This window comes from Peromyscus leucopus, chromosome 6, assembly GCF_004664715.2.
Source record: "Peromyscus leucopus breed LL Stock chromosome 6, UCI_PerLeu_2.1, whole genome shotgun sequence".
Classification (NCBI taxonomy): Eukaryota; Metazoa; Chordata; class Mammalia; order Rodentia; family Cricetidae; genus Peromyscus; species Peromyscus leucopus.
Genome location: NC_051068.1, coordinates 33,192,695 through 33,210,935, shown reverse-complemented (window position 1 = coordinate 33,210,935; position 18,241 = coordinate 33,192,695). Strand labels below are relative to the sequence as shown.

The window sequence follows — 18,241 nt, the reverse complement described above, 5'->3', positions numbered from 1 at the left end:
CAGTCCTGACTGTGGCGCTGCATTAGACAATGGGCCTACAAAATGAAAATAGTTGTTAATGTATGCCGAGTCTTTCTCTGTACACGTCAAGACTAGCCCCCAGTACCCTACAGATCTTAACCCCACAAGAAAGATACTTTATATCTTCCACTTCACAGGTGAGCAAAGAGAGAAAATGTGATAGTCCCAACTACTCCGAGTCCCAGGGCCCACTCTGGTAACCACTTCACCAGAGTGTCTCATAAACTGGGAGTGGTGAGCATAATAATTGGTTTGCAGTCTATTGCTGGGTGGCTGAGAGGGATGAAAGTCCATTTTCTCAGCCCAAGAGCACCTTGGTTCAGCCCCCACACTATCAAGAGCACCTTGCTTTAGCCCTGCACTATTTTTCCATGTGAGGGAAGACACAAAAGGAGCTTCATTTGCTGACTGAAGTGAACCGTTGTGGGTGTTTTCAGTAGCAGTGACGGGCATTCGTTATTGCGACCCGTGCTTCATCAGGTGAAGGACTTTGCTGTCCTCTGATAAATGGACCTGAAACTGGAGGCTGTGCCCTGTGTTGGATGAATTCCTCCTTAGCTTTAACTGTCTTTCGACTCTTCTGGAAAGAGTCCATTGCTAATGAAAGGAAATTCAGCCAGGCAGACAGCAGCTGCCAGAGGCCACCTACAGGGTTCTGCTGGTCCTGCTGCGGTGATTGTGGTGGGTCCAAGGGGCGCTGCCTGCCCCACTGTGTGCACTGGGAGCAGGGCACTAATGGGAGATCTGCAGAACTCAACCCGACACAGAGCTTTGCTCCTGTTTGGGGCCTTTGTCCTTTGACATCAAATAAGCCATGCTGTATCCGCTGCTGCATATGTGAGATACTTACCTGTGTGGTGTTTTTCTGAGGACTATATGACAAATGCTTTTTACAAAACTTTTATTTCCATCTTCAGTTTAAGATTAACAGCAACCTGTGGTATATTCAGATATATTCAGAGTAATCTTTCTTTTCTTTTTTTTTTTTTTTTTTTTTTCGGTTTTTGGTTTTTCGAGACAGGGTTTCTCTGTGTACCCTGAAACTAGCTCTGTAGACCAGACTGGCTTCGAACTCACAGAGATCCCCCCTGCCTCTGCCTCTGCCTCCCAAGTGCAGGGATTAAAGGCGCTCGCCACCACCGTGGGGACAAAGTAATCTTATGTAAGCACGCTAAGGCAATTTTGTTTTGTTTTAGTCTCTGATAGAGATTCAGCAATGAAGGCAGAGCCCAGCAAGGTAACAAAGAGAGAGAGGGATGGTCCCGTGTGTTCTAAGAGGAATGAATTCCATTGTCTCTGCAGGCATCACCACAAGGGACGGCACTGCAGAACGAGATAGGGACTTCAAGGGCAAGGCCCAGAAACAGGTGCAGTTCAACCCCGGCCAGACCAGGGCCTCGTGGAGAGTGCGCATCTTGAGCGACGGGGAACATGAGCACTCGGAGACCTTCCAGGTGGTTCTCTCTGAGCCTGTGCTGGCAGTCCTGGAGTTCCCCACAGTGACGACTGTGGAGATCATCGACCCAGGCGATGGTGAGTGTGATCAGCATCTCCCTTATGTCCTTGTTGTTGGGTTTGGAGGACAAAGTGCCTTCCTTATGGAGAAGTTTAAAGTCACTATTTGAACCTTCTATACAGAGAATTTTCTAGATTCTTTAGAATTCTCAGGTATATTGATGGAAAGAGGGAAATGTAACAGTAGTGAAGGGACGCTATATCTCAGGTAAATTAACTGCAGTAGCACTAATCCTTTCCGTGAGTATCACTCTAGTCTTAGAACCAGTGTGGTTGGTTCCTCCCGTTTTTGTGGCATCAACTCATTAGCTTTGAAGTCTTTCAGGTGTCTTAGAATACCTTTTAAGCAAATGGTTTGAGAGTCAGACCATTCTGGGCTTAATTTGTTACATTTTACTCTTTCCACCTGTGAGGTATAGTACGCACCCCGAAGTTACCTACCTCCCTCCTTTCTGTGGGGAGCTGTCCCGAGTCACTGCTCTGAATTTCTCTTCGGTGGCTTTCCTTGTCAACGTGTGTGCTTGGCTGATGTCGTGAAAATGAACATCAGTGTTCTTGTGAGCTGACCTTTTCCTGACCCTTGCATACAATCCTGGTTCGTCTTGATGTGTATTTGAGTTGGGGAATATGGAGGTGAGGGGGTGCGGGTGTGTGTGTGTGTGTGTGTGTGTGTGTGTGTGTGTGTGTGTGTGTGTGTGTGAATGGCTTTTTGAGGCCTGGCACACCTCATCGAGACTTCTAAAGTGGAAGTGCTGTCAGAAGCCAGACATGACTTTCTTTCTTTTAAACTGCCAGCCTGCTTTATTTTGTCAGTCAGGACATTCTTAAATGCTCTACAAAGATGCAATCTGCTGAGTTCATAAAAATGGAGACTCACAAGCAAATCCCTGTATTAAAAGACTCGGCATAACTAAAGAGGCCGGACCAGAACCAGGGGCTTCTGGCATCCTGAGCCAAACACAAAGCTCCCTTACATTTATAATTTTCATTAAAGAATATTTACCATTAATTGCATCTGCTTTATCTGTGAATAAATGATTAATTTTTCTTCTAGTCTGCAGCTTTGGGGAGATACTTCGATAATAATGCTTTTCTCTTCTAAACAATCCCATGACAAGTTTAATACATTTGAGCTGCTCCATTAGCTTAAGCTGGAAGCTAGCTTTTGAGATTTTATTTGCTATTTAATAAAATTGCTATCATTTACCCTAAGGGATAAGACTTAAACTGATTTCTGCATTCCTAACCATAAGGTAAGCTATTTCTCTCTACCAGTGACATGTCTGAGCAATGGTATTTTAAAACAAAGGAAACACACCACTTGGAAACATATACACATACATATACCCTGGACCTCACATATTCATAATTATTCTATTATATTCTCTATATTCATTTATAGATTTTAACTGAATGGTTGTGATTTAAGGAAGGATTTAAACTATTGTGTACTGTACTCCATACATTAGCATCTATATTCACTTGTAAACACACACCCTTTATTGCTTGTTTATTTAATGTGAAGCCATACTCAGTGTAGCATGGATGATGTCTAATTCCTCCCCTGCCTGCCCGTATCTGCAGCCCGATGTCACCAGTACTGACCCTGCACCTCCACCTCAAGACTAGGTCCAGTCCTCATGTGCCCGTGGCATCCATGCTGTAGCAGCCTTGAGTGGCAGATACCAGTGAGGGTGCTCCAGGACTCCCCTGAGAATTTGGGGATGGTCGTGAACACAGTAAGAGTACATCTATCTCCAAGCTGTCCTGACAGCTGGCTCCTGCCCTGTCCCTTGGAATCAGACTATCCAGAGGCAGTTTAACCATCCGAAGGACCTATTGGTCTAGAGGAGACGTATTTTGTTGCATGGAAATGTAGGATAGAAAGGGAACTTTAGTGTTAAGCTGCAGGGGAGGGTGGAGAAGGACTGGAACATTCTGCTGTGCATGGAGAGTGGCAACCCCTAGACTAATAGATGCTCATGCTTATTGAACATATCAATAAATTCAGTTTCCTTGTAACTCGAAGCCTGTAATTCAAAGAGGAAAACTGGAATAAATGAGAGTAGACTCCCCAACAGCTACAGTAATGTCTCTGTCAAATTCACCGTGTTGCCAGATGTTCATGGTCCGTGGGGCGCCACCCATGAGAAGGCAGCCATCTGAGTACATGACTTCAGTCTTACTCATCGTTTCTACTCTTCGGCTGACCTTTTCTGTCTTGAGTTTATTCCATAGTATTATTCTGTTTTACATGGAAAGTTCAAGCAGGGAGGGGATTTAACACACTGAACTTCTTTTCTGGATGCGAAGATTGAGAAAAAGTCATCCCTCAGTCTCCTCAGAAGGTAGCCATGTGGGGCTCTTTTGGTTTTTTTTCCCTCTGGCATCGACAGAGATGGTGGGATGCTCTTTGAATGAAGGAGAGGCCTCTAATTATGTCCAGTGTGAGCAACTGTCTTCTATTGAGAGAGCCATCTTCTCTGGGCTGGACTGTGAGCACAAGTCATCCCTGTCAATTTCCAGGAGTCAGGGGAACCTGAAGGGGGCATTTGAAGTCACTGCTGTTCTCCTTCATCTCATCACCATCCCCACCCCACAGGAGTCCCAGTGATGTATTCTACAGCAGGGCAAAATGGCAGCCGCACCACCAACCTGCCCTTCTGCTGGGTGCCTTCTCTGGGCCCGGCAAGGCATCAAGAGCTTGGCAACTTTATCTCGTTCCAAAACTGAGATTCTAATTCTGTGGCAGTTTGTCAGTGAGCTCTCTGGGGCTCGAGGAATTTACTTCCTGTCTCCGAGCCAATGCGTATTCGAGGCAATGTTTAAAAAGGAAAAGTATTAAAACGGATGTGTGGATGGATGTATTTCATGTGTTTCTCCTCCTTAACTCCCTTTCTCCCTTCAGCTATCAGCTTTCATCATTTCACGCCACCAGAAATGAAGCGACATTTCCAATGGCAGTCAGTGTGCTTTGCAAACGCAGCAGTGGTACAGTTGTCCACGTAGGTCACGTTCCACAGTAAGTCCTAGCTGCTTACTGTTCCACTTTCTGTGTAAAACCTGGAATGGATTAGCATCTGAGAATAAACCCAAATGTTCTAAAAAACAAAACCAAACAAAAAAATGTGAGCGCTTTAGTCCTTGTATTCCACGCCTGTGTAGTCAAAGGTTTACTGAGCAGCAGCAGCTCAGTATGCTGGGAATTCTGCTAAGTACTGGAGATGCAGGTGGGACAGTGTGGGTGCCCAGGGAGTGCTGGGATCTTGTGACCACATTCTGTCGGCTAATAGTATAGAGAGCTGTGTGCTCTGACAAATAACATGAGCCATAGAAGGAACAGCTAGCCCATTTTAATTTTTTTTTTGAGATTTATTTACTTATTTTTTATGTATGCTTGGCTGGCATGCATGTATGTGCATCACATCCACAAAGTGCCCATGGAAGCTAGAAAGAGGGCATCAGATGCCCCAGAACTGGGGTTACAGATGGTTGTGAGTCACCATGTGGATGCTGGGAACTGAACCCAGGTTCTCTGGAAGAGCAGCCAGTGCTCTTAATAGCATTGAGCCCTTGCTCCGGCCTTCACCCAGTTTTGAGAGGTTTTCAGGATAATAATTCTTAGGGTTCTGTCTATTAAATTCTGTATCTCAAATAATACCACTGTTTCTTAATCTTAGCACCATACAGACATTGACTGGTAGTACACCCTTTGTTTCTGTTAAAGGAAAATACAAAAGAGCTAAACTTTAAAAAAAAAAATAGATCCTATTTCTCTTTTTATTTCTTAATCTCTACTCAGAATAAAATGAATTTTTATAAATATTTACTAGGAGACCACAACCTCAAATATTCAAGCACAAATACATAAAGAAAAATATAGAAAGTCCATTATGTAGGATTATTTTGCTTATTACACCTGAAAGGCTTGTAAAATTGTATTGATCAAGTCATTTTGATATTTCCCTCATTATATGTAATCATGAGTAAGTAAATCAATTATTCCATTTCTATAAATGTTTTTGGTAGAATCAAATTGAGTTACTACCTAATATTATAAAAATAAGCATGGCTGGAGAGATGGTTCGGCAGTTAATAGTACTTACTGCTCTTGCACAGGAACTGGGTTCAACTCCCAGCATCAACATGGTGGCTCACAACTACCTGTAACTCCAGTTCCAGGGGATCTGATGCCAACTTCTGGCCCCCATCGGCTCCTGCATGCATATGGTACATGCATGTACATGCAGGCAAAACATTCATACACATTTTAAAACGTAAAGATTGTCAAGTCATTGTAAACAGTAAGTTTGAAAGGATAATTTTTGGATCTTCTCCTGTCCTGATGTGAACTTGTATCACATCATATGTGAGTTAGGCTCACTGATTTCATCTGCTTCTTTGCCAAGCGCCTGTTAAAAAATGGTCTGCATTGAGTTGGTTCACTTTAGAAGAAAATAAACAAATAATGAAGTGTACAAGAAATGTCAAAGTTCAAACATCAATGACAGTATTCAGACACTTCTGCACTGAGGACACTTGTTGACCGGAATGCCTTCTGGGCTGTTCTCAAACATGCCAGATTCCTTCAAGGAGGGACACTCACTGCTTTCATTCACACCCCAAGTTCTCTTCCTCTTCGTCTATTATGACAGATTTTTAGAAGATAATTTGTTCTGTCATGTTTCTAGTTTTTTTTTTTTTTTTTCATCTGTACAGTGTCATGGAGAGAGAGGACAGGATGAACATTATCTCTCAACTGGGCTACAGCTTTACTTCTGAGAATTGAAGTCATTTTTCTTGTTGTTTTCTTTCCAAGTTGCAGCATAGTCAAAATTAAAAATAAAACCCACAGTTACAAAGCAGAGTTCTCGTGATGGTGTAGTCATATTGATGGATCAAGGATGCATTCATTCTATTCAGGTTTCTCTTTCAAAATAAAAGATATTCACATTTGCCTGAAAGTGGGAAAACAACTCACATTTATTGTCAGAAAGATAATTCAATATGGTCCTCAGAGTGGCAAACAGGAGAGGTGTGAGGGGCCAAAGGGACCCTAGACGTCCTGGTTTTTCTCTGCAAACCTGAAACTGGCAAGAAGTAAAGGGCGTTCATTTTTTCAGTCCATTGCTAGCATTTGAGAACACGACTCCGCAGTTCCTTTTCTCCTACTGGCTTCCATTTGCCTCTTGAGAACTTGCTAATCCCATGACTTCGCCCTCGCTTCTTCCTTTCTAGACACTGCAATAGTTCCAGTCTGTCGTGTGAATGGGGTTTCACATGGGTCCTTTTTTTTTTTTTTTTTGTTGTTGTTGTTGTTTGAGACAGGGTTTCTCTGTGTAGCTTTGCGCCTTTCCTGGAACTCACTCTGTAGACCAGACTGGCCTTGAACTCACAGAGATCTGCCTGGCTCTGCCTCCCAAGTGCTGGGATTAAAGGCATGCGCCACCGCCTGGCACACATGGGTACTTTTATGATATATGTTTGTGTATGCTCTCTGTCTATTGTAATGTATGCTACTCATGTTATTTCCTTTCAGCATTTTGTATGTATGCAATTATATACATTAATAGAAAATGTGTAGGAAGCTCTCAACTCTTTAAAGGAACCGTCTAGGTACTTGCGTCTAGATTCCTTTTAGCCTTCCTCCCTCTCCCTGCCTTTTCTCCACCCTAACCGGGCTGTGTACCTCTGGATAGCAGGTTAGTGTTTCCCTTTGCTCGTGTGTTATTGGTGCCTCTCTCACCCTGCATGGTTCCTGTGGGGAGAACACTGGGCAACCATGGTGGGTATGAACAAGGACTCTAAGATGGCTTGTCTGAGTTCAGATGCAGTGTCAGTACCTCCCCACCTGACCTTCAGCAGGTAATTTGATGTGTATGTGTGTGTGTGTGTGTGTGTGTGTGTGTGTGTGTGTGTGTGTATGTTGTATCCTCAGAGCTAAAATGCAGATCACAAAAGTTCTTACCTCAAAGGTTATTGCAAAATAAAGCCAGTCGATGCATGTGAAGTGTTCAAAAGAGGCGTTGGCAAATAGTAAGACTCTGTTGGTGTTAGCAAACTGCATTGAAAGACAGAGGCAAGTGTTCTTCAACACTTCACTCATGAAGCCTTGTGCTTACTTGAGGCACACACTTGAGTATACACTTCTACTGTATATGCAAAGCAAAGTTGGAAAATCATGTTAACCTAAATGGCAACCGGAGAAATCATTCAATTGCCTTTATGATATGCTTTCATAGTTTCTCCCACAGGTTACATATTTATGTGAAAAACTAGGTCAACAGACGATGTGAACTTGATGTGGGCATATTTACTCTCTGTCAGATCAACTGTAGGAGGGAATTCCAGGTCTGAGGCCCTTGTGCAGACACTCAGCTTTCTTCTCTCTTCACAGTTCAAGCCCGTAGGCACTGGAGAGAAATCCTGACTTGTGTGATCCAGTGTGCTTGGGTCATGGGCTGCAGAAGGAACCCAACCTTAAGTCCCCCAGGTTTAAATCCATGGGGCTGCTTAATTAAAACCTTGCATGTACAGCTTCCCTCAGAACACACTTGAAAACAAAACTGGCCAGGACAAATTTGCAGTGTAGAATGGATGTTACCTGATTAACCTTGGTTTAATCAGCTCTGGCATCTGTAACAAAATATCATGGATTGGGTGACTTTAATATATCAGATAATAACATGTATCTCTTCCTCACAGTAGTGAGGGATTAAGAATCTGAGCTCAAGGTGCAGGGCTAGGAGCAGAGGGCTGGCTTAGCATGGTCGAGACCCTGACTCCAGCTCCAGCAAGACTAAAACAAGACAAACAGATCAAGCTTGGGCTAGCATTCTCAGTTCCTGGTGAGGGTCCTCCAGGCTTCCAGACATTCACCTCCTGGGTGTGTCCTCAGTGTATCACTCAGCATTCCTTGCCTGCTGATTGAGAGACAGAGAGCTTTGCATTGCTTTTATAAGAACATTAATCCCTTACGGGGCCTCCACACTTATGACCTTGAGTCTACATACCTCTTAAGGCCCATCTCCTCCATCGTCACATTCAACCTAGGAATTTAGAGGTACACAAACACAGCACATAGCAAGCTTTGGGTACTGTTTCATAGAAAGGCCACAGCGAATGCGGCCTGAAGACTTCAAGTCAGTGACCCCCAAGTGAATTCCCGTGAGTCCACGGAAAGGGGTTCCTGAGATTCACTGGATAGTTTAAAGTTGCTTAGCACTTCTTGCGGCTTTGCACGAAAATCAAGATAATGTTTTTGCTAAAATATTGTACTTGGAAAATCTTATATTTGGAAAATTTAATAATTATAGCTATAATTCTTTTTTATTTTTATTTTATTGGTATTTTGCCTGTATATATGTCTGTGTGAGGATGTTGAATCCTGGAGTTACAGACAGTTGTGAGCTGCCATGTGGGTGCTGGAAACTGAACTCGGGTCCTCTGGAAGAGCAGTCAGTGCTCTTAACCCCTGAACCAGCTCTCCAGCCCCTATAAGCTGTAACTTTTACCACTGTGGATACTTGTCTTAAAAATAAGCCAGTGAAGACACTTCTCAAGTTGCCACTTGGCTCCCCACTAGAGCAGGGCTGCTTAGGGCAATGCCCTCTTCCCCGTGAGCTGCTCCTTCAGGCTGCTGCCCTGTACCCCGTACAAAGTGCTGGAGAAGATAACCGAATTCTAGTGCCTTTCCATGGAGTCTGATCTCAGTTCTCTGCTTGCTAGATTCCTCAGCAGTATTTGGAACAGCTGTCCTCTCCCTCTTTCTTAACACACACAGTACATTGTGGTCCTTCTCAGCCTCTGGTTTCCAGGCTTTTTATCTCTGGCCCACGGTCTTCATCTTCAGTCTCTCCAGATGTGGCCATACTCTGACTGGTGGCTGCATATGTCACACACCTGTATTTTTCCAGTCTGACCTCTCCACCGAAACCCAAGACTGTATGCCAAAAGGCCACTTTGACTTTGCCACTTGGTTACTGAAAGGGCATCTCAGTTTTAGCCTGCCCAAAATGTAACTCCAGGTTCCCAAATCCGACCTCCATATAGTGTTCCCCACTTTTACAAACAGCAGTTTCATCTGTAAAAGACTGACCAAGGCTATGCTCTGAGTCATCCTGGGTTCCTCGGGTTCTTTCCTATACCTGAGAAAATGTCATCTGAAAACTCTTGTGAGTCTTTGTTTATGATACATTCATCTTGAATCCACATCCACATTCACAAGTATCAACTTCTGTTATCTCCTGGTCCTCCCGGTCTATGATCTCCTGCCTGGGTGGTTGCAAAGTCTTAATTAACACCAAGGGCTTCATTTTAGCTCCTCCCGCTTCATGTCTATCATGCAGCAGCTTAATCTTAAGTTCATAAAATGCATCAGAGTGCAGCGTCACCAATGTCTAATGCCTTCTAAGGAATTCACCTGGAGATACTGGATGTGCAGAGAAGACTAGACTGCATGTTAACAGCTGTGACCCACTCTCTATAGCATCCAGGAAGCCAGACAACCCCGTAGCGGAAGCCCAATATGGTCGGCACTTGAGCTGACCCTTTCCCTGATTGTTGTCCCTAATTCTAATTCTGGGCCAGTCTGAAAATCCCAGATGTGCACAGCCCCGTAGGATGTCCTCCTTCCCGCTCACACACTACAGCTTCCCATGCCACACAGCCTCCCATCACAGCATACCCGAGTCTTCCTTTCTTTCCCACTATTACATGGTCCCACTCCTTTGCCTGCTTTCAAGTCTGTCTAAACACAAATGGAGAGCCGGGGATATAGGTATATGGTAGACCGCTTGCCAATTGCACTGGCTAGTATTTTTTCAACTCAACATGAGCCAGAGTCGTTTGGGAAGAGGGAGCCTCATCTGAGAAAATGTCTCCATCAGATTAGCCTGTGGGCAAGCCTGTGGTACATTTTATCTATCTATCTATCTATCTATCTATCTATCTATCTATCTATCTATCTATCTATCTATTTATCTATCTATCTAAGCTGAAATAAACCCTTTCCTCCTCAAGTTGATTTTGGTCATTATCACAGCGACATAAATCCTAATTAAGACCCTGACTAGTCACAGAACACTGTAGAAAAAACAAAACCAAAACAAAACAAAAAAACAAGAACAATAAGGGTCAAGGTGACTTCATTGCTCTCTAACGAACCCTAATAATCACTTATTCTCATCCAGCTCATTGGGTGGCTTTCTTTAGTTCCACACCCTAACCAGAGTGAACATTGCAGTCCTTTTAGCATCTCTGGAGGAGTCTCTGAGATCTGCACACCCACCCCACTGCACCCTCTTCAGCCTCATGTCTGCCCTTCTCCTTGCCCTCGTGCTTCAACAACTGGCCCTCTGCCCACTCCCTACCCTCTCTCAGCACATCCTGCTCTTGGGTTCTTTTCACAAGCAATCCTTTTTTGTGGAATTCTCTGCTCTTCACTTAGACATCTCAACAACCTCCCCATCTCAGCTCAACTGTACCAGAAACACTTTCTGTGACTTTCCTAAGTAATGTAGACCACCCAGCATGCTCGTCCCCAGACACTTGCCTTCTTTCTGTCACATCATGCCCAATATCACACATATCTTCTTATGTATTTGGTTATTTTCTTCCTACTTCCAGTCCCTCGGTAGGTAGAAAGAAAAACTCCATGAGGGCACACGTTTCATGTACTTCTGCACCATGGTGCCCGGCAAGTTGAAATCAGTCTTTAGCAAATGAATGGTTCGTTCTAAGATGGGGGCATTCTAAAAGTGAATGTATCGGTGAGAGTCTTGGATGAGAACAAATGACACTGGAAAAATTAGTCACTTCAAAAGCACTTCATCATCTGAGCTGGAGAGATGGCTCAGAAGTTAAAAGCACTGACTGCTCTTCCAGAGGTCCTGAGTTCAATCCCCAGCAACCACATGGTGACTCACAACCATCCATAATGAGATCTGGTGCCCTCTTCTGACCTGCAGTCATACATGCTGTATACTAAATAAATAAATCTTTTTAAAAAAATTTTTAAAAAGCACTTCATCTCATGATTGCTTTACAAAGGTTGGGGCAGGATCTACAACCCAAGCATGTAAAGAGCCCCTAGGGCAGTGAGGGCCAGTGCCATACCACCTCTAGGTCTGGAGAGGGTTGCACATGCCTCTGGATATCTGAGAGTTGCTGGGAAAATGAACTCATGGGCTCTTAAATTGTTTTTAAGTTTTCATGTATGTATATCTATCTTTGCATATGTGTGTGATGTTCAAGGAGGCAAGGTGTCAGGTCCCCTGGAGCTAGAGTTACAGGATGCTATAAAAGTGTTAGGAACTGAACCCTGGTCTCTCTGCAGGAGCAGCAACCACGGAACCATGGCTGGGTTTTGTCCTGCAAGCCCCTTCCTGCAGGCCCTTCCCCTTTGGCCGACCCGCCAGAATCCTCAGCATCAGGGAGCTCTCACCCTTCACACCCTCAGCCACAGGGCAGGGTGGACTGTGCATCTGAACTGTGGAGGCTATTCTAGAGTCTTTCATAGTCTCCAGAAGAATTGTGCTTACTGTTCTAAAGATAATCAGGAAATGTGTTCTGTGTGGATGTTAAGGCTTTCAGGGAAACAGGCTTCCAGAGAAATACCACAATCTGTTTTGGGTTTATAATGTCAAACTATTGAACTAAATCATCGTGAAAGTTTTACACAATAGATCTAATTTTAACAATTTAATTATGCTACTTGTACTACTTAATGTACCTTTCATCTATGTTAAAAATGAATCACTGAGACTTATAATGTTATATAAACATAGTTTTTATGTCACGAGTAATTGCTATCCTGCTAGGAAAGAAAGAGCACTAGAGAGGTGTTCTTATTGCTTATGATAAAGACACTTGGGAACTCTAAAGGAACTGCTGTGTGAAAACAGTTGGACAAATATACGGTTACATTTTTAATCTATATTGTTACATTCTTAATCACCAATCATCCAAAAGGAAGCCTTCTGGATAAGAATCATGATAGAGTAGACATCACTGGATCTGAGTTCCAATCCTGACTAATGAGCATACTCGGGAGCCAAGTTCAACTGTATGAACCCGGGGCCCTGCAAAGTAGGGCATTTCCACCTTTTGGGTTACACCAGGGAAAGACGTCGGCTGTAACAGGAAGAAAGAAGTAGAGCGACAAGAACTGTGCAGAGGTATTTATGGAGAAGAAAGAGGTGACTGGGGATAGAAGCCATGCTGAGTTCTGTATAGGTGTTCAATCCCCTCCCCCACACTTCCGCTGGCACTGTAATTCTAAAAAAGAAAAGAAAAAAACTAGAGAAATTTTAAGTTTCTGAGAAAGGAAACTCAGACCAAAAAAGGGGGGGGAAAGTTATAGTGACTGTAATTGTGTTTTCTCTTTAGAATCAACCGTGTTCATTCCCCAGTCGGAATACTCCGTTGAAGAAGACGTGGGCGAGCTGTTCATTCCCATCAGGAGAAGCGGAGATGTCAGCCGAGAGCTGATGGTGATCTGCTACACAGAGCAAGGTAACGCCATTGCTGAGCAACGTGAGCTAGCCTGCAGGGTGCCCATCGGCGGCGCCCTGAAGGGTGTGCTTTGTTGCAGGGTTTTTCACAGACACTGAAGAACCGCACATTAAGACATTAAGAACTGTGCTTCGGGATTGGATTTCTAGGGGCTTCTTTGCGCCAGTCTGGCAGGAAACTGCTGCTTCTTCCCTGGGGCATTGGTCACTTAGTTCAATTGAAGATGGCAGGGAACCGAGGCACACCCAAAACCTTCCAAGTCAAAGAGGGCTGTTTAGAGGTGGGGTCTGGTCTGTGATGCATGCCGCCTTGCAATTCTAGCATTCTAAGACAGCCTAATGCAGATGAAAGTTTCAGTCCTGCCAGGTCCCACAGCTGTTCAGTCCCAAATAAACACACAGAGGCTTATATTAATTATAAACTGTTTGGCCTATTGCTCAGGCTTATAACTAACTAGCTCTTATACTTAAATTAACCCATAATTCTTGTTTATGTTTGGCCATGTAGCTTGCTACATTTTCTAAGTCCAGCATTCTCCTCTTACTTCCTCTGTGTCTGGCTGGCGACTCCTCTGCCTTTCCTCTTCACAACCTTCTCCTAGTCTGGTTGCCCTGCCTACACTTCCTGCCAGGCTCCTGGCCAATCAGCGTTTTATTAAACCAATAGGCATGACAGTATACAAGAGCATTATCCCATGGCAGCCTGGACTGTCTGAGCATACCAGAGCCTTCAAACAAAGCTCAGTGGCTTCTCTACAATGCCAAAGGCTGTGAGTTTGGTCCTCGGCACAAGAAAAAAGAGAAAGAGAGGGCCAAATTGTTGCATATTTGAGGAGGCTGCACTAATTTAAATCTGATTTGACTGATAACATCTGAGCCTTAATGGTGTACCTCTGTTAAATGTCAAGGTCCATGAGATCATAAACAGGGGGAAAAAGTATAGTTGAATCAAAAACCAAAACTGATATGTTTGTGCCTTTTATATGTGATTGTAGAATTTTATTAAACTGAAGACCATTTAGGCAAGGAGTTATAGACAAATCACTACCAACTGGAAATAGATCAATGAATTATAGACAGATCATTATCAATTGGAAATGGATCTAAAATTTCTCTGAATTTTTCCTGAAGATACCTTCTTAGAGTATATAAGAAAGTGTATGTTGATGGTTAAGTAACCATGTGAGGGATATATGCAGATTTCCATTTGAAGTCAATGGATTTCCCTAAGCATACAGTTTTTGACATAATTAGTGCTGAAATGACCAGGATAAGTAGTCCAACATGTTGATGTTTGATGAACTCTGAAGAGACTCATGAATTTAGAGCACTGATTGAAAGCCATATGTATCTTCTTGAAGTGCTTCAAGGCTTCCATAAGCATTAAACTCAATTTTAAAAATGCTCTCAACTTTAAAGAACAGTAAATGAGTATTTAAAAATTTTAAACTAGTCAATAATCATTGCAAAGAAATTTCAAAGTACTGTTTTGCTTCTATGTAAGCATCTCATGAAAGGTGAATTTGCATAATGCAAATTTAAGATTAATATTCCAAAGTCATCAACATGCCAAACAGTTTTCTAGAAAGAAACAATGGAAAAGAAAAAGTTGCATATGCTGTTGTTGTCAGGTCAGGCTTTCACAGAAATTTCTATTAATATATGTGTGATCTGAAAAGCAATCTTGGGACTCTTAACTGAATGCCTCACTTCCCCAAAGCCTAAAACCCAGGAGACGGATGGACGGACTAGGCAAGCTGAGAAAGCATGTGGCCTCAGCCTGGACATGGGAAACATTTGAATAGTGGGAGGTATTATCTTCCCTGCTGTGTTGATTTGAAAGCTTGTTGGAAGGAAGGCAGGAGAAAACACTGGAAAGCCAGTATTTGCCATGTGTGAGGTGATTCTGAAGGAGATCTGTGATACTAGAACACTGCAGTTACCAGTGCAGTTCTGGGATGTTTCAATATATAGTTGCAAATACTGAAAATGAAAACCTGTTTGGAAACTGGCCCAACGCTGAAGTCCTTTGGGTTCTCTTGGCCCCTAGGGACAGCAACCAGCACTGTGCGGACCTCGGTGCTGTCTTACTCCGACTACATCTCCAGACCCGAGGACCATAGCAGTGTGGTCCGCTTTGACAAAGATGAGCGTGAGAAAATGTGCCGTGTGGTAATAATTGATGACTCCCTGTACGAGGAAGAGGAGACGTTCCAGGTCCTTTTGAGCATGCCCATGGGCGGGAGGATCGGGGACAAGTTTCCAGGAGCCAAGGTGACCATCCTCACAGACAAGGATGATGGTGAGTTTTGACTGACCCTACCTATGGTGGCAATGCCAGACCTGACTTTCTATAGAGAAAAAAATAGAAATCAAATAGAATTATGGGGTGCACGTTGATTCTCTGCTGGGTTTTGTGGTGACTAAGGTTCATCGATCTTTGGCTACATCAATCATCCTTCTTTCCTGATGTAAATGTTTCCATGTCTGGTTTCCTCTCCAGGTTCTCTTACAGAGCAACTTACCAGTAGGTAGTTATAGTCAACTTCCATGGTGAAGAATCAGTGTCATTTAAATAAGCTTCATTGATTGATTGCCTTCTTTTTCCTACCTTTAATCCAAGTGTTCGGGTCTGTTTTTCAAAGAAACTCCTAAGAAGGGCTATCAAATGAATCACTGGGTGGGTAACAAATATATGGAAAGTCAAGTCCCAAGACAAGAGGAGCTGATATACTAGACCACTGTTCCCCAGGGAAACCAAGTTCCCGTGAAGCGACACCCTCTGAAAAAACATTTGCGATTTCGCATGAGGAGAGAGAGAGCAGGGATAGAATGCAATGATCTTGTGATCCATGCAAAGGGCGGAAGCAGATGGCATTGTCCTCCCCTCCCACGGGCGGTTTTCTGTCTCCTTCCCATGTTCCCCACGGCAGATCAAAGAGGATGCGCCTTGCTCTTGGAAGGAAGCTGCAGGCGCGTCAAAGGCCCAAATGATCTTAAAACTCAGGAAACTGAAAACAACCTGCTAAGAAAGGTCATGGGTAACTAAGGTGAGGAAGAAAGCGTGAGACAAAGCTGGTCAGATGTTCCCCCACCCCTCAACCTGTGCCCTGTACAGTCTTTGTTTTCTCCTCTAACAGTCCTCTGAATTATAGAATGACACCCTCTTGCAATTGGAAAGGTTTAAAAACAGTGATCATAAATTCAGGAGTGACTTTTGACAAGAAGGCATAGAAGAAAACTCTCCTAGTTGAGATAACACCTTTCATTTTTAAAAATGTTCCTCTAGCGCTTCGTTTAGTAAAGTATCCTGTATTCATTTATTTTTAATTTTTTTAAATTATACGTATGAAGGTGTGCCTCAGTGCAGGTCCTTAAGGAAGCCAGAAAGCGGTGGTCGGGTCCCCCGGAGCTGTAGTTATAGTGGATATACAAGGATATGAGCAGCTCTAAGTGCTGGGAACTGAACTTGGATCCTCTGCAAAAGCAAAATGCATCATAACCACTGAGCCATCTACTCAGCCATGTTCTGTATTTAAACGAAGCATAGAAATTTTTATTTCAAATTGAATCATTCTTAGAGAGCCAGTATTTTAGATGTCCAAAATAAATCTAAGAATTTGCATCAAATTCCCATGCATCATCTGGCAAGCTCTTTTTCTTGCTCTATCTGTAATGGTTTAGATAGAGCAGGACTTAATTTAAAAATAGAAAGTCTAACTAATTCCTACTTCAATTCAAATTTTTTGTTGCTGTTGTTTTCAAAAGTCTTTTAGTATGGACGTATACGGGATGCACATGGGAAAAAATGTATGGGGGGGGAAAAGTTCACATATGTGTCACTAAATCTTAACAAGAACCAAGAGTGGTATTCTTCCCCGGTTCCGTGGGTAAGATAAAAGTTTAGATGTGTGAGGTAACTGGCTTGTGTTTACACAGTAAGTACACACACACAGGGAAGTGGCACTGGACTCCACACGTATGCACCTTCTGTTAAGATGATAAGCAGTGCTGGTTACCTTGCAGAAAGGTCTCGAGCCACAGCAAAACCCAGTATCAGTTTAATTAGGAGGGGCGGGGGGATGGGGAGGAGCAGAAGAACCAGGCCTAGGGAGAAGCACGTGCAGAGAGCAGAGAGAGGGAAAGAAAGATAGTGGCTGTGTGTGTGGGGGGGGGGGGGGCGGAGAGAACTGAGAAGGGAGAAGGGAAGTTCTGTGTCTGGCTTTTTAAGGAGCAGGTGGGCTTATGGAGCTATGCCAGGCATGCGCTGAATGTGTGACCATGCCACGTGCACATACTCACCAGCACACATTAATGACGTAAGATGCAGGACCCTTTGCTTAGCTCCTGACCTGTGCATGTGTGGTCATGCAGCTGGAGTGAGGGCAGAATTCTAACACCTTCCATGCACTGTTTTCTGGAAAATACCTTCTGTGGTGAGGTCAAGAAGCATTGCCAGAGTACTACTGTTTAGTATTTTGCAGACTATTTATTCTGTGAACCTTGGCACTGAAGGGTTAAGGTTTGAGGCTCTGGGTCACAGACAAACATTGTGCCTCCTCCTCCAATAGCTCTGAAACCACCATCAGATCTGTCTGCAGCCTGCGGTCTCCACCTGTCTCTCCCTTCCACTCCTGCATTGCTCTCCCAAATCAGACAGGCCGTTTTCTTTCTTTATAAGTCTTAGAAACGCCTTCATTAAAACAAGCCCTGTTTCTAGGTGAATGCTTTATTTTCAATCTTGAGAAACTTTCAAAATTCCTTTGACCTACAAGGAAAGGATGATCCCTGGTTCCTGTAAGCCAGTAGATAGAACAAGGTACCCCAAGACTTCATTTTCTCACCCCAGGGTTCAAGTTCAGATGTCCGCATGGTATTCAGCTCAGCAAGAACTCACTTCAGCCTAGGTAAAATAATATGCTTGATAACTTCATCTTTCAGTTCTTCGGGGAAGCTTTCAGAAATACTCAAACGATGATGTCCAGTAGCAGGCCCTCCACCAAACGGTACCCAAAAGATCTGATGTTTCAGCACTGTGCTATGACTAATTCATCAGATGTCGGCCCTTCTTAAGACTGATAGCACTGACCTTCAGCCACTGAGACCTGCACTTAGGGCCCCTATCAGTGAGTTTTCATTCACTCACAGAAGTTTGCTTTTTCTCTAGACTATTCTTGATAGAATGTCATCTG

At 43.5% G+C, this 18,241-nt stretch overlaps 1 protein-coding gene across 1 annotated transcript in view; it reads left to right on the top strand.

The window, feature by feature from the left end:
* Positions 1-18,241, top strand: part of Frem2 (FRAS1 related extracellular matrix 2) — a 143,055-nt gene that overhangs the window by 63,032 nt on the left and 61,782 nt on the right. Inside the window, 3 exon segments of the mRNA XM_028873355.2 lie at positions 1,324-1,554; positions 12,925-13,050; positions 15,100-15,351. Coding sequence (XP_028729188.1) covers positions 1,324-1,554; positions 12,925-13,050; positions 15,100-15,351 — 609 coding nt within the window.